The sequence below is a fragment of the Giraffa tippelskirchi genome, chromosome 6 (genome assembly GCF_054371585.1).
Source record: "Giraffa tippelskirchi isolate mGirTip1 chromosome 6, T2T-mGirTip1v1.2.pri, whole genome shotgun sequence".
NCBI lineage: Eukaryota > Metazoa > Chordata > Mammalia > Artiodactyla > Giraffidae > Giraffa > Giraffa tippelskirchi.
Window position 1 is genome coordinate 88,332,884 of NC_137280.1, and position 14,292 is coordinate 88,347,175.

At 53.9% G+C, this 14,292-nt stretch overlaps 1 protein-coding gene across 1 annotated transcript in view; it reads left to right on the forward strand.

The window, feature by feature from the left end:
* ADGRL1 (adhesion G protein-coupled receptor L1) overlaps window positions 1-14,292 on the forward strand; it is a 47,725-nt gene that overhangs the window by 11,113 nt on the left and 22,320 nt on the right. Inside the window, exons 2-3 of the mRNA XM_081501361.1 lie at window positions 7,676-7,840; window positions 12,202-12,415. Of these exons, the coding sequence (XP_081357487.1) occupies window positions 7,771-7,840; window positions 12,202-12,415 (284 nt within the window). The 5' untranslated portion in view covers window positions 7,676-7,770. The remainder of the gene's footprint in view (window positions 1-7,675; window positions 7,841-12,201; window positions 12,416-14,292) is intronic.

Below are 14,292 nucleotides of genomic sequence, written 5' to 3' on the forward strand. Positions count from 1 at the left end.
CTTCACGAGGTGTTCTCCTTGGGTGCATGTGGGTCTGTGTCCAAGTAGCCCCATTTTTTAAGGACAGCAGTCTGATTGGATCAGGGTCCCCCCTACTGGGGCTTCCTAGGTGGCTCAGTGGTAAAGAATCCACCTGCCAAAGCAGGAGAAGCAAGAGATGAGGGTTTGACCCCTGGTCTGGGAAGATCCCCTAGAGAAGGAAGTGGCAACCCACTCCAGTATTCTTGCCTGGGAAATTCCATGCAGAGGAACCTGGCGTGCTGCAGCCCATGGGGTTGCAAAGAGCCAGACATGGCTGAGCGCGCGCACACACACACACACACCCCTACCCTAATGACCTCACTCATTTTAACTTGATTACATCTTTATCTCCAAATAAGACCCCATTCTGAGGTTCTGGGGGATAGGGCGCCAGCGTATCTTTTCTGGGGGGAATACAATTCCATCCACCCCAAGGCTTCAGGGCTGGTCAGGCCTGGATCTCCCAGGCGGTTCCCACCTCACCACGTCTAACCTCACTTCCTCACTTAGGTGAGCACCAGGTGGCAGGAGAAACCCCCCAGCACCGAGCGAGTGTGCAGTAAGGCCAGGAAGAGAGAGAACAGAACTGCAATGCCTAGCTGCCCCCCCACCTTCCAACCCGAGGTGGGGACAGCCCTGGGGATGCCTGGGGCTTCGTGGGGGAGCTGCTCCATGGGTGGGGCTTCTGGGAGCAGCAGGAAGCCCATGGGGAACACTTCCTGTGCCCCTGAGGCATTGGTGCCCAGCCCGTGTGGGTCAGGCTTGGCCCCTAGGTCACAGGGCAGATGCCCCGTCCAGCTGTCCCCTGTGTTCATTTGGTAAATATTTTTTTGTGGACCTGTTATACATCTGGGCTTCCCCAATAGCTCAATGGTAAAGAATCTGCCTACCAATGCAGGAGATGTGGGTTCGATCCCTGGGTTGGGAAGATCCCCTGGAGAAGGAAATAGCAACCCACTCCAGTATTCTTGCCTGGAGAATACCATGGACAGAGGAGCCTGGCAGGCTGCAGTTCATGGGGTTGCAAAGAATCGTACACAACTGAGCAACTGAACAACAACTAGTACTGCACATCTAAGTGCCAGGAGATAGCCTCAGGAGCATCCCTTCTTGGGGGCAGGGAAGGAGTACAAAGGAAATCCACCAGTGGACAAGTCAAGTGATGTGGCAGTGACGTGATCGGCGGGGGTGGAGGTGACAACGCAGCAGGGACACCTTGTACTCACTGCATACCAGGCGTGGCCCTGAGTGTTCCCTGGCTGTGAATTCATTGTGCTGTGCAGCTACCCTAAGCAGCAGCCCCATTTTGCTGAGAGAAAAACAGCCATGGGAGGTTATGGGACGGTGGGGATGGGACAGGCGGGCACTGACTGCCAGCGGCTATGGTGCAGGGTGGTGGAGTCCCACCCGCATCTCTGGGGAGGGGACAGGAGCTGAGATCTAAGGGACGCATGCCAGGACTGCGTGGTGGGAACCAGCATGGCCAAAGGAGCAGGAAAGGGGCAGGAGCCGGGCGTGTGTGGCCTCACAGAATGTGGAGTGGGAGCCCTGGCAAGGATTTAAGCAGGGGAGCAGTGTGTTGAGATTCTTTTTTTTTTTTTTGGCTGCACTACATATCTTGTGAGATTCTGGTTCCCCAACCAGGGATTGAGCCTGGGCCACGGCAGTGAAAGGTCCCAAGATTGTCTTTACAAAGTCCCCTCTGTGGAAGAGACTTATGGACATGGGGGCAGGAGAGGTGGAAGGAGAGGGTGGGATGAATGAAGACAGTAGCATAGAAACATATACACTTCCATATGTAAAATAGATAGCCAGTAGGAATTTGCTATATGACTCAGGGAGCTCAAATCGGTGCTCTGTGACAACCTAGAGGGTTGGGATGGTATGAGAGGTGGAAAGGAAGCTGAAGAGGGAGGGGATGTATGTATGTATACCTATGGCTGATCCGTGTTGATGTATGGCAGAAACCAACACAATATTATAAAGTAATTATCTTTCAATTAAAAATAAATAAATTGAAAGAAAAGCTCCTCTCTGTGGAAACAGCCTAAGTATCCATCAGTGATGAATAGATAGGAAATTCCCTGGTCATCCAGTGGTTAGGACTTCACACCTTCACTTACCTAGGTGTTAGCTGCTCAGTCTTGTCCAACTGTTTGCGATCCTATGGACTGTAACCCACCAGGGTCCTCTGTTCATGGGATTTCCCAGGCAAGAATACTGGAATGAGTTGCCATTCCCTTCTCCATTCACTGCCTAGGGAGCGGGTTCAATCCCTGGTCAGAGAACTAAAATGCTGCAAGGCACATGGCACAGCCAAAAACAAAAAAAATTTTTGACATATACAGAGTACTATATTAAAATAGATAACTAATAAGGACCTGCTATATAGCACGGGAAACTCTTTTCAATACTCTGTAGTGGTGTATACAAGAAAAGAATCTTTTTAAAAAGTGGATATATATATATATATATATATATATGTATGTATGTATGATGGATTCACTTTGCTGTATACCCGAAACTAACATAACCTTGTAAATCAAGTATATTCCAATTAAAAAAATTTTTTTATCCAAATGAAGAAATGCGGTCCATTCGTACAATGGAATATTACTCAGCCAGAAAGAGGAACTCAACTGACGCACTTTTCAACATGGGTGAACCTCGAAAACATTTTGCTGAGTGAAAGAAACCAGACACAAAAGGCCACTGATTATCTGATTCCACGTATATGCGATGCTCAAAACAAGCAGATCCATAGACACAGAAAGCAGATAAGTGGTTGCCAGGACCTGAGGGGAGTGGGGAGACAGAGTTCTTGATTAGCAGGTACCGAGTTTCTGGTGGCTCAGATGGGAAAGAGTCTGCCTGCAGTGCAGGAGACCCAGGTTCCATCCATGGGCCAGGAAGATCCCCTGGAGAAGGGAATGGCAACTCACTTCAGTATTCTTGCCTGGAGTATCCCATGGACAGAGGAGCCTGGTGGGCCACAGTCTGTGGGGTCACAAAGAGAGTCAAATACAACTGAGCGACTAACACACACAAGTTTCTCTTCAGGGCAATAGAAAAGTTTTGGAAATAGATAGAGGTGCTGGTGGCACAGCATTGAGAATGTAATTAATGCCACTGAATTGTATACTTAAAAATGGTTAAAAATCACAAGTTTTACATTTTATATATATAGGGCTTCCCTGGTAAAGAACCCGCTTGCCAAGGCAGGAGATGTGAGTTTGATCCCTGGGTTGGGAAGATCCCCTGGAGAAGCAAATGGCAACCCAATCCAGTACTCCTGCCTGGAGAATCCCATGGACAGAGGAGCCTGGTGGGCTACAGTCCATGTGGTCACAAAGAGTCAGACACAACTTAGCAGCTAGACAATGGGGTGTGTGTGTGTGTGTATGTGTGTATGTAATACCACAGTCCTTTAAAAAGCCCCTCTGGCTGCCAGGGGGAGCCTGGGATGTGGGAGTGGAGGTGCTGGAGGGCAGCGGGGAAGGGATCAGGGCTCTTTGGTGAAAATGGGAATGCCCAGGTCTGGAGGACAGATGCCGAGAATGGACAGACAGATGCTGGGCTGTTCTGGAGGTGCAGACCCCGGACTTACTCCTGAACTGGCTGCGGGGGTGAGGGAAGGGGAAACCCCAGATTTTGACTCCTGGGATTCTGACCGAAGGCCCTGGGAGGATGGTGCCAGGGGGGACCATGCCCTGAAATGGGGAGTTTGGTCGGGTCTGGTCAGGCTCAAGGTGCGTTGGCGATCCAGACAGAAGTGTAGGTGTGAAGAGAGAAATGGGGCTGGGGCTCAGAGGTGGCAGTCATCACGGGTGCAGATGAGGCCAGTGGAATCCCTGAGCGGGGTGTGGACAGGGAAGAGGGCTGGAGTCCTGGGGTTCCAGGGAGCGGGGACAGCCCGGGAGGAGGAGAAGAGCCAGCTCCTTCAAATGGATGCTTCCTGTGTCCTGACTCTCATTACTCTGGGACAGCATCCTCTGATGGGCCCGTGCTGGCTTACTGTGTATGTAGGCTGTGGTCCTTACTAGAACCCTGCAGAAACAAGGTGCCAAGGGAACTGGGGATAGGGGGTGGGGAGGACCCACTCAGGGCCTTGGGGCATGAAATGACAGAGTCGGACCCCAGACCCATGTTGGCCCGCTGCACCCAGAGCCTGGCATCCGGCAGCCTCTTCAGCGTTAACCAGGTGCTAACTGGTTTAACTCCCTAAGGGAGCCAGAGGGAGAATGTTAACCAGTTAAACTCCCTGGGGGAGAGTCAGATAGGGGAGCATCCATCAGCCTAGTGTCAGTTCCCCACTCCACCCCGAGTCTGGAAGGTAGAAGATGGGTGTGGGAATGAGGTGATGTCCCGTCCCCCCCCACCCCCCCGCCCCAACCATGTAAAATTGTAGAATGCTGCAAAATGAAAGGAAACCATCCAAGGCCACATCTGGACAGGGTTGTGGGATAAGGGAGATGGTTGTGGGCTGAGGAAGTAGAGGGGAGAGTTTGCTGAAGGCTGGGAGCTGGGGAGGGTCCTGGGGGTCGGGGTGGGGGAGCTGTGCCAGGAAATTACTTTCCATTTTTCATGAGAGGAGACAGGCCTGGAGGGATGTCCTGCCCCATCAGTGAGCTGCCCAAATCTTTATTTCCTGAGAAGCTGTGCTGAGTCCCTGCCCTCAACTGGCTCATGGTCTAGTGGGGAAGGCTGACAATAGACCTGCTTATACAAGAAGGTGACTTCAGGGCCTTCCCTGGTGGTCCAGTGGTTAAGACTCTGGCCTCCCAATGCAGGGGACCCAGGTTCTATCCCTGGTCAGGGAACTAGATCCCACATACTGAAACTAAGAGTTAGTGCAGCCAGATAAATAATTTCTTTAAAAAAGCAAAATGTTTAAAAGAAAAAAGGTGATTTCAAGTGCTGTGAATTAAATTTGGGGCTAGGGACTCCCCTGGTGGTTCAGTGGCTAAGACTCTGCGCTTCCACTGCAGGAGTCAAGGGTTTGGTCCCTGGTCAGGGAACTAAGATCCCACAAGCTGCACAGTGTGACCAAAATAAATAAAAATAAAAACAGGGCTAAAGGATGGCGAGCAAGGGTAGCAGGAATGGTGGGGGTGGTCAGGGTAGGTTGCTCTGCTGGGGTGACCTTGAGGTTGAGCCATGAATGATGAGAAGCTGCAGCAGGTGATGGGGGTGCCGGGAGAGTGTTCCAGGCAGACGAGCAGCCCAGGCAAGGGCTCAGGCCGGAAGGAAGCTGGAGCTCCTAGGACTGGGAGGAGGGTTGGATTGGAGAACGTGGTGGCACCAGGTCACCAGCAGCCTCTAGGTCCTGGTGAGGAACAGAGACCCCAGGGGAGAGCAGAGGGGAGATTAATACTCAGGTTTACATCATTAAATGATGGCCTTAGCACTGAGTGGAGGCAGTGAGGCTGGGAAGAGGAGAAGGCCAGGGCAAGCCTCTGGGGACAGCAGGATGGTAGCTTGGGCCTGGTGGTGGCCCTGGGAAGTGGGCAGATTGACAAGGTACTTTGGAGGGAGGCAGAGCCCATGGGACTTGCTGGAGGAGCTTATGAAGGGGAGGGGAGCAGAGGAGTTGGTAATTGAGGAGGGTTCCTGGGTTTGGGTTCTGAGATTGATTCAACGTGGAGAAGGGAATGGCAACCCACTCTAGTATTCTTGCCTGGGAAATCCCATGGACAGAGGAGCCTGGCAGGCTACCGTCCATGGGGTCGTAAAAGAGTTGGACATGACTGAGCAACAACAACTGTTCAATAAACATTCAGGCCTGTTGTGGAAGCAGGACCAAAACAATGCAATGATCCCTGCCTGTGGAGGGGCACATCCATAAAAAAGAGAAATAGTTACATTTGAACCAAGGTCTAAAGGAGGCCAGGGAGCAGAGGAAGAGGCCGTGTGAATAACTGGCAGGCAGAAGATTCACCCAGAGGAAGTGACAAGTGCCAAGGCCCTGGGGCAGGGTCTGGGCTGCTTGAGGAAGAGCAGGAGGCAGGAGTGGGGTCAAGGAACTTACTGGGCTGGTTGATAGGCTTTCAATTGTGGGGGTAAAAATAACCAGTCGTCAGGGTTCTTTTGTGAGATTCCAAACTGTAAATAAGAGGCTTGGAAAGTGTGAGCTTGTCCCTGGTGTTGAGACCATAGGACAGACTGGGGGGAAGGGAGTAGAGGACAGACCAAGGGTTTGCACGCTAGAAGTGAAGTGAAAGTCGCTCAGTCATGTCCAACTCTTTGCGACCCCATGGACTCTGCAGTCCATGGAATTCTCTAGGCCAGAATACTGGAGTGGGTAGCCTTTCCCTTCTCCAGTGGATCTTTCCCAACCCAGTGATCGAACCCAGGTCTCCCGCATTGCAGGTGGATTCTTTACCAACTGAGCTATCAGGGAATGAGAGCCGGTTAAAACGTGGGGTGCTGGAACTTGCCTGGTGGTCTAGTGATTAACAATCAGCCTTGCAATGCAGGGGGTGCAGATTCAATCCCTGGTTGGGGAACTAAGATACCACATGCCACAAAGCAACTAAACCCACGCCCCACAACTAAGGATGCAGCCAAATAAATAAATTAAAAGAGAAACTATTAAAAAAAAAAAAAAAAGAAAGAAACATGGGTACTGACCCTCCTCAGAGAGGGTACATTTCTAGCAAGTTTCTGTCCAGGCTGGTGCCCCTGGGCCAGGGTCATGCTTGGAGAACTGGGGTGTAGATGAAGCAAAGGACCAAGAGTGGAGATCTGGGTGTCCCATCTTGGGAGTATCCCAGGGGAGACAGAAGCAGTGAGAAGAGGAGAGGCTGGGAGGGAGAAAAAGTGGTCAGAACCAACTCTGTGCCCTCAAAGCTGCTGTACCTAGGGAAGGACAGACTGGGGAAGGGGAGGGCTAGCATGGGAGGACACACAACTCCCACCCCTCCTCCACTTCCCCAGCTCCCTTAGGGGCTGCACCCGCCCCTCACCCCGCCTGCCTGTCTCCAGCTCACCCTGAGGGTCCCCTGGAGAGGAAAGAGGGGACTTAGTTGTCCCTGGTCCCTGATCTGTGGCGCCAGCCAGCTGGATTCTAATTAGCTACCAGAGCCAGAGAGACAGGAAGCAAAGGGGCTGGGGGTGGGGCCCTGGACTCCTGCCCAGGACCGGGAGGCTGCAGGCTAGAGCCAAGACGCCTGGGTCCCCCACCCTGGACGCTGTGCTGGATGAGGAATCTGGGGTAGGGGAGACGAACTGGCAGGGTCTCGATTTCAAGAGGCTTCCAGAGGGTTCTCCTCTGGGATGGAGGGTCTGGGGCCTGCCTGGGTGCAGGTGGGCCCTTCTTAGCTGGTACTGCCCGAAGAATTACCCCGGGTGGCCACCTGGGGAAGGGGGGCTGGCAGACCCCAGGAGGTGCTTCTGGGAGATCCAAGGTGCCCAGGAGGGCGGGTCCACCTGTTAGGGTGGGGGGGTGCAATGTGAGCCAGAGGCCTTGAAGGGGTCAGCCTCTGGCCCAGGGGTGCCACTTCTGTCAGATATGGCCGGCTTGAGGGAGGTTCATTGATCCAGTCCTCTCGGGGCAGTGGACTAGAGGCCCTTGGGCACCTGCAGAAAGAGAGGGGACCTGCCCTCTTCCTCGCCCTGCCCCAGCCCCCCGCCTCACTCTCCCTGTCCTCCACAGGCTGGTGGACCAGGCCGTGGTGCCCACCTGGTGATGTGGGGCGAGGCCCCCTGCACAGACCACTGAGAGCCGAGGACGCACCCCTGGCCGCTGCCATGGCCCGCCTGGCCGCCGCACTCTGGAGCCTCTGTGTCACAGCCATCCTCGTCACCTCAGCCACCCAAGGTAGGTGTTGAGGGGGCCGAGGCAGGGGAGGGGGGTGTGTCTCTGTCACCCTGCCAGGAGGGCAGAAGAAACACCGAAATACCCCCAACCAGGGCTCCCCTGGTGGCTCAGCGGTAAAGAACCCGCCTTCCAATGCAGGAGTCCCTGGGTTGGGAAGAGTCCCCTGGAGGAGGGCATGGGAACCCACTTTTTGCCTGGAGAATCCCATGGACAGAGGAGCCTGGTAGGCTACGGTCTGTAGGGTCGCAAAAGAGTCGGGCATGACTTAGTGACTCAACAACCACAACCTCCTGATCCCTTGTTAGAGAATCAGGCCCCCACCCAGCCTCAGTCTGGTAGAACCGGAGCAGAAAAAGACTTGGTGATCACACACCCTGATTGAAGGGGTCCCCGAATCAGCCCCTCACCCCCCAACCCAGAGCTCCAGGGCTCATTCCACCAGGGGTCCTAGAGCCTGGGATTTGGGCTGTGGCCTCCAGGACCAGGACAGGCCTTCCTGGTGAGGCGATGCTCTTCTGTCTCCTGTGTGTGTGTATGTCTCTCTGTGATTACATCTCCGAGGCTCTCGCTGGGAAGAAGGCTTAATTAAAGCATGCCCGCTGACGTTTATTTAAAAACAACTAATTATCCGGCTCGGCCCTATGCCGGCCCCGGGATCCTGCACACGCCACAATTAGCGCCCCGAGCCTGCCCGCCCACCCTCGCCCGATTACTCAATTACTGTCCCCACAGTGGGCCCAGGCGGGGGCAAGGGCAGCGCAGGATGACAGGCAGAGAGAGGAGGCCCGCCGGCCTCACCCTCGCCCTGGGGGTGCCCCCTGCCCCGCCCTTCCCAGCCCTGCCTGCAGGCTCCTGGTGGTGGGCCCTGCTCCCCAGCATTCCCTCACACAGAGAGCCTCAAAGGTAGAGAGGGGCGTCGTTCAGCCGTGCCACCAGGCCTTGGCACTGCTCCGGCCAGCTGGCGTCCTCCGCTCCCTCAGCACCCGCGTTCTCTACCCGTCCAGGTCCTGCCCCACAGCCCCAGCTGGGCTGGGCGGGGCTGCCTCCACCCCCAGACCCATCTGAGCCATCTGAGCCAGCCCTCCACCCCCAGCCTCCTTCCCAGGCCCAGGAAGGACTAAAATTAGATGTGGGAGCAGATGGCGCTGAAGGAATACATGTAAAACTTTTCCCCAAGTGGGACTCAACTCACCCCAAAAAACCCCGAGGGCCTGGCTGCCAACCCCATTGGGCCCCCAGCTGGCATCAGAGGGACTAGATTGCAACAAAGGGGGCCCGTATGTCTCTGCTGCCAACACGCACTGGGACTTTCTCTTTATCCACCAGTGACAGTCTCCACGTTGGCGGCTCAGGGCCACTCTGTGCATCCCTGCTTCCCACGGACCTCCGGCATAGGCCTGGCTGGGACCAGTGTGCAAGAAGGTGGCTGCCCCGGCAGGCGTGGATGGTGCTGAGCCCACTCTGTCCCACAGAGATGAGCTGCCTTACTCGTCCTCATGACAGTAGTAATCAGGGGCCTGTCTGCTCACTGCAGACCAGTTCCGCTGCACCCCTCAGCAGAGGCCCATGAGGTAGGCGGCGTTATCGGCTCCCTAGAGAAGGAAGTAAGGGCACAGTGGTGGTCAGTGACTACATGAAGCCACCAGCTAGGGAGTGGCTGAGCTGGGATTTAAACCCCAGCCACCTGGCTCCTGAGTCCCAGCTTGCAGTCCCTGAAAGGCACAGAAAGGGAGCTGCCATGTGACATGCAACACATCCGAGAGCCAGGCACGCCCATGGCAAGTTCTTTCATTGTCATAGCAACCTTAGGAAGTTTCCCAAGTGAAAGCCAGGGGCCCTCATCCTGGGATGCCCTCACTGTCCACAGCACCTCCTTCAAGAACGTCTTCTAGCACAGAAGCCTCCCAGTACAGCCCTCGGCTGTGGTTTGCCCATTTTACAGATCTGGAAACTGAGGCCTGGTGAGGCGCTAGCAGCAGCTGTCCAAACGAGAGTGTGCATGAGAATCACGGGTGGGTGTACCCACTCAGGGGCTCCTGGTTTCACCCCCGATTCGGGATCAGCAGGTTTGGGTCTGGGGGCACTCAGAATCTGCATTCCGAACACAATGCGGATATGCCCGGGGCCACTCTGGGAGAAACCCTGGCCCAAAGGACACACCTGGCCTGTCAGCTGGGAAGTAGCAAAGCCAGGCTCTGTGGTTTCTTCCAGAACGTGAGGACATTCCCTTCTACACCCTCCCTGCTCTGTGTGTGGGGGTGGTGCGAAGTTAGAGAAGTGCCCCAGGCCACTCTCAGCTTTGATGATTTGCCTGAAGGATTCATGAAATTCACAAACACCATTATTGTTGTTTACTGGCTCAGTCTTGTCCGACTCGTTGGGGACCCCATGGACTGTAGGCCTGCCAGACTTTGCCAGCGAGCCACAAGGGAAGTGGTGGTTATAGTTGATTACTGGTGGCTTAGATGGTAAAGATTCCTCCTGCCAATGCAGGAGACCCAGGTTGGATTCCTTGGTTGGGAAGATCCCCTGGAGAAGGAAATAGCAGCCCACTCCAGTATTCTTGCCTGGGAAATCACACGAACAGAGGAGTTTGGCAGGCTACAGTCCATGGGGTCACAAAAGATTTGGACATGACGTAGTGACTAAACAACAACATAGTTGACTACAGTGAACTGATACAGATGAAAATCAGCCAGGAGAAGAGGGGCATGGGGCAACATCAGGAAAAGTTCTGTGCATGGGGGCTTCTGGTGGTTCCCTCCCACTGCAGTCACGGACAGGGGGAACTCGCTAGGCAATGATCAGAGACACCACGCATGTTTTACTGCTAACCGGGGAAGCTCTTCTGAGCCTTGGTGTCCAGAGTCTTTACCGAGGCTCAGTCACATAGTCATGGCTGGCTTCAATCTCCAGCCCTTCCAGAGTTCAACTGATACATGACCCAAAACGCCTACCTGAAACCGCATTGTTAGTGAACTATTAATAGTTTGCTAGGACCGACATGACCAAGTACCACAGCCTGAGGGGCTTAAGCAACAGAAAGGTATTCCCTCCCAGTTCTAGAGGCTAGATGTCCAAGATCAAGGTGTCAGCAAGGTTGGTTCCTTCTGAAGGCCACCGGGGAAGGGTCTATTCCAGGCCCTTCTCCTGGGCTCATAGATGGTCATCGTCTTCCTCCCTGCGTCTCCATGTTATCTTCCTTCTTTGTGTGCCTCTGGGTCCAAATTTCTTCTTTTTATAAGAACACCATTCATATTGGATTTGTTGTTGTTCAGTCGCTCAGTCATGTCCAACTATTTGCGACCCTATGGACTGAAGCACACCAGGCTTCCCTGTCCTTCACCATCTCCCGGAGTTTGCTCAAACTCATGTCCATCGAGTTGGTGATGCCATCCAATCATGGCATCCTCTGTCAACCACTTCTCCTCCTGCCTTCAATCTTTCCCAGTGTCAGGGTCTTTTCCAGTGAGTTAGCTCTTCGCATTAGGTGGCCAAAGTATTGGAGCTTCAGCTTCAACCTCAGTCCTTCCAATCAGTATTCAGGGTTGATTTCCTTTAGGATTGACTGGTTTGATCTCCTTGCTATCCAAGGAACTTGCAAGAGTCTTCTCCAACACCAGTCTACGGCAGGGATCCCTGGCTCCTGGGCCGCAGACCAGTAGTGGTCCATGGTCTATTTGGAATCAGGCTGCAGAGCAAAAGGTGAGTGCCAGGCCAGCAAGTGAAGCTTTATCTGTATTTACAGCTGCTCCCCAGCATTTGCATTACTGCCTGAGCTCTGCCTCCTGTCAGGTCAGCAGTGGCATTAATATTCTCATAGGAGCGTGAAGCCTACTGTGAACTGTGCATTCAGGGGGTCTAGGTTGCACGCTCCTTATGAGAAACATCCCAAAACCCCATACCTCCCCATACCCCTGTCCATGGAAAAAATCGTCTTCCATGAAACCAGTCCCAGGTGCCAAAAAGGTTGGAGACCACTGTTCTAAGATACTAGGGGTTAGGGCTTGATTTCAGCATATGAATTGGTGGAGGGGGGAAGAGCTGATTTAACCCATTAACAGTTCACACAGGCTACCCTGGCATGGCTCCAGGCCCCCAAGTAAAGACACTCTTCTCACAAAGCACACTACAATGGCTCACAGGGCACCTCCCAGGAACCAGACTCTTCTTGGGCCGGGCTAATGGCCTTACTACACAAGTGGGTACACCGAAAAGCCCGTTTCACAGATGAGTAAACTGAGGTTCATACAGCCCACAGCCCGATCCAGTCAAGCTGGAGGTGGAGCCTCTTCACTGGAGGTCCGTCCCACCCCTCCTGGGCCTGGTGGTGACTGACTCCCTCCCCGTTCTTCCTGCAGGCCTGAGCCGGGCTGGGCTGCCATTTGGGCTGATGCGCCGGGAGCTGGCATGTGAAGGCTACCCGATCGAGCTGCGGTGCCCGGGCAGCGATGTCATCATGGTGGAGAATGCCAATTATGGGCGCACAGACGACAAGATCTGCGACGCCGACCCTTTCCAGATGGAGAACGTGCAGTGTTACTTGCCGGACGCCTTCAAGATCATGTCCCAGAGGTGAGGGGCTCCAGGAGAAAGGGGCGGCAACAGTGCTGAGGGTCCCCAAATAAGGTGCCTGTCCTCTGCGTGCCCCATGGCCAGCGCACCCTGTTCCCTTTTACCCTTCCTTGTAGGTATTCAACACGTTTCCTGAGCAACTACTAGGGGCCGGGTGCCATGCAAACAGCCAGTAAGACCCAGCCCACCCCCCCCAGCCTGTCACCTCCCCAAGCTGTACCCTTTGCCAAAAGCCCTTTGCCCCCAGACGCTCATCCCAAGATTAGCGGGGGCTTGCAGAGTAAGAGCCATGGCAGGACAGGGGGAGGTGTCAAAGGAGCTGAGGGACAGCCCAGAGGGCTTCCCTGAGGAGGTGACATTTGAACATGGACTGGCAGAAGGTTATGTGCTTGTGTCAGAGAGAAGGTGTGTGAGAATGTGAGGGAGTGAGTGAGTGTGAAGACTATTCCTTTCTGTAAGTGTGTGTTTGGGGTGAGGGGGGTACAAAGCTACACACTCAAGCCAGACCACCTAGAGATAGTCAGCTCTTCCTTCAGATTTTACCCAGATTTAGGACTTCCTGGTGATCCGGTGGTTAAGAATCTGCCTGCCAATGCAGGGGACATGGGTTCGATCCCTAGTCCGGGAAGATCCCACATGCCATGGGGCAACTAATGCCATGTGCCACAACTACTGAAGCCTGTGCGCCTAGAGCCTGTGCTCTATAACAAGAGAAGCCACCGCAATGAGAAGCCTGAGCCCTACAACTGGAGAGTAGCACCCATCGCCTCAACTAGAGAAAGCTATGCTATGCTATGCTAAGTTGCTTCAGTCGTGTCCGACTCTGTGCAACCCCATAGACAGCAGCTCACCAGGCTCCGCCGTCCCTAGGATTCTCCAGGCAAGAATAATGGAGTGGGTTGCCATTTCTTTCTCCAGTGCATGAAAGGGAAAAGTGAAAGTGAAGTCGCTCAGTCGTGTCCGACTCTTAGCGACCCCATGGACTGTAGCCTACTAGGCTCCTCCGTCCATGGGATTTTCCAGGCAAGAGTACTAGAGTGGGGTGCCATTGCCTTCTCCGAGAGAAGGCTAGCACACAGAAATGAAGACCCAGTGTGGCCAAATTAAAAAAAAAAAACATTTTAACCCAGATTGATTGTTGCTTCCATGCCAAACCCCCCACAGCTGCTTACAGCATCCTCTGCCCGCTCTCCTTGCCTTCTCTTGCCTGCCTGCTATAGTCTGTTCCCGCCATAGCAGCCAGAGAGCGCTTGTGAGCACTTGAGTCAGGTCCTGCCCTCCTCCTATCAGATCCCTCCTTGGTTCCCACCTCACTCAGAGCAAAAGCCTAAGTCCTCCTCAGGTCCACAAGGCCCTGGACACTCTGCACTGTCCTCTCTAGTCCTCACCTTCTCCATGCTCCTTCTCACTAGGTTTCAGTTACCTGGCCACTCCTTACACTCATCACCCATCGTCTGCTAGGGGCTCCCTCAGGACCTTTGTGCTGGCTGTTCCCTCTGTCTGGAATGCTCTTCCCCAAAACCTGCATGACTCCTCCCTCCCCTTAGTCAGGTTCTTTCATTTGAATTATGTTTTTTGCTGCACCCTGCTACTAGCACGTGGGATCTTATTTCCTCAACCAGGAATTGAACCCACGCACCTACCCCCCCCCCCAGCATTAAAAGCACAGAGTGTTAACCACTGGATCGCCAAAGAGATCCCCCATTCCGAGATTTTTTTTTTTTTGCCTGACTACCCTGTTAATGAGATCTACCTGACCACACTCTCAAATCACAGTCCCTCACCCCACTTCCCAGCCCCTTCCATGTTTCTCTCTCTTCTAGTCCTGACTTCTGCCCACAGTTCCATTGGCTATATTGCCTCTTTATCATGTCTCT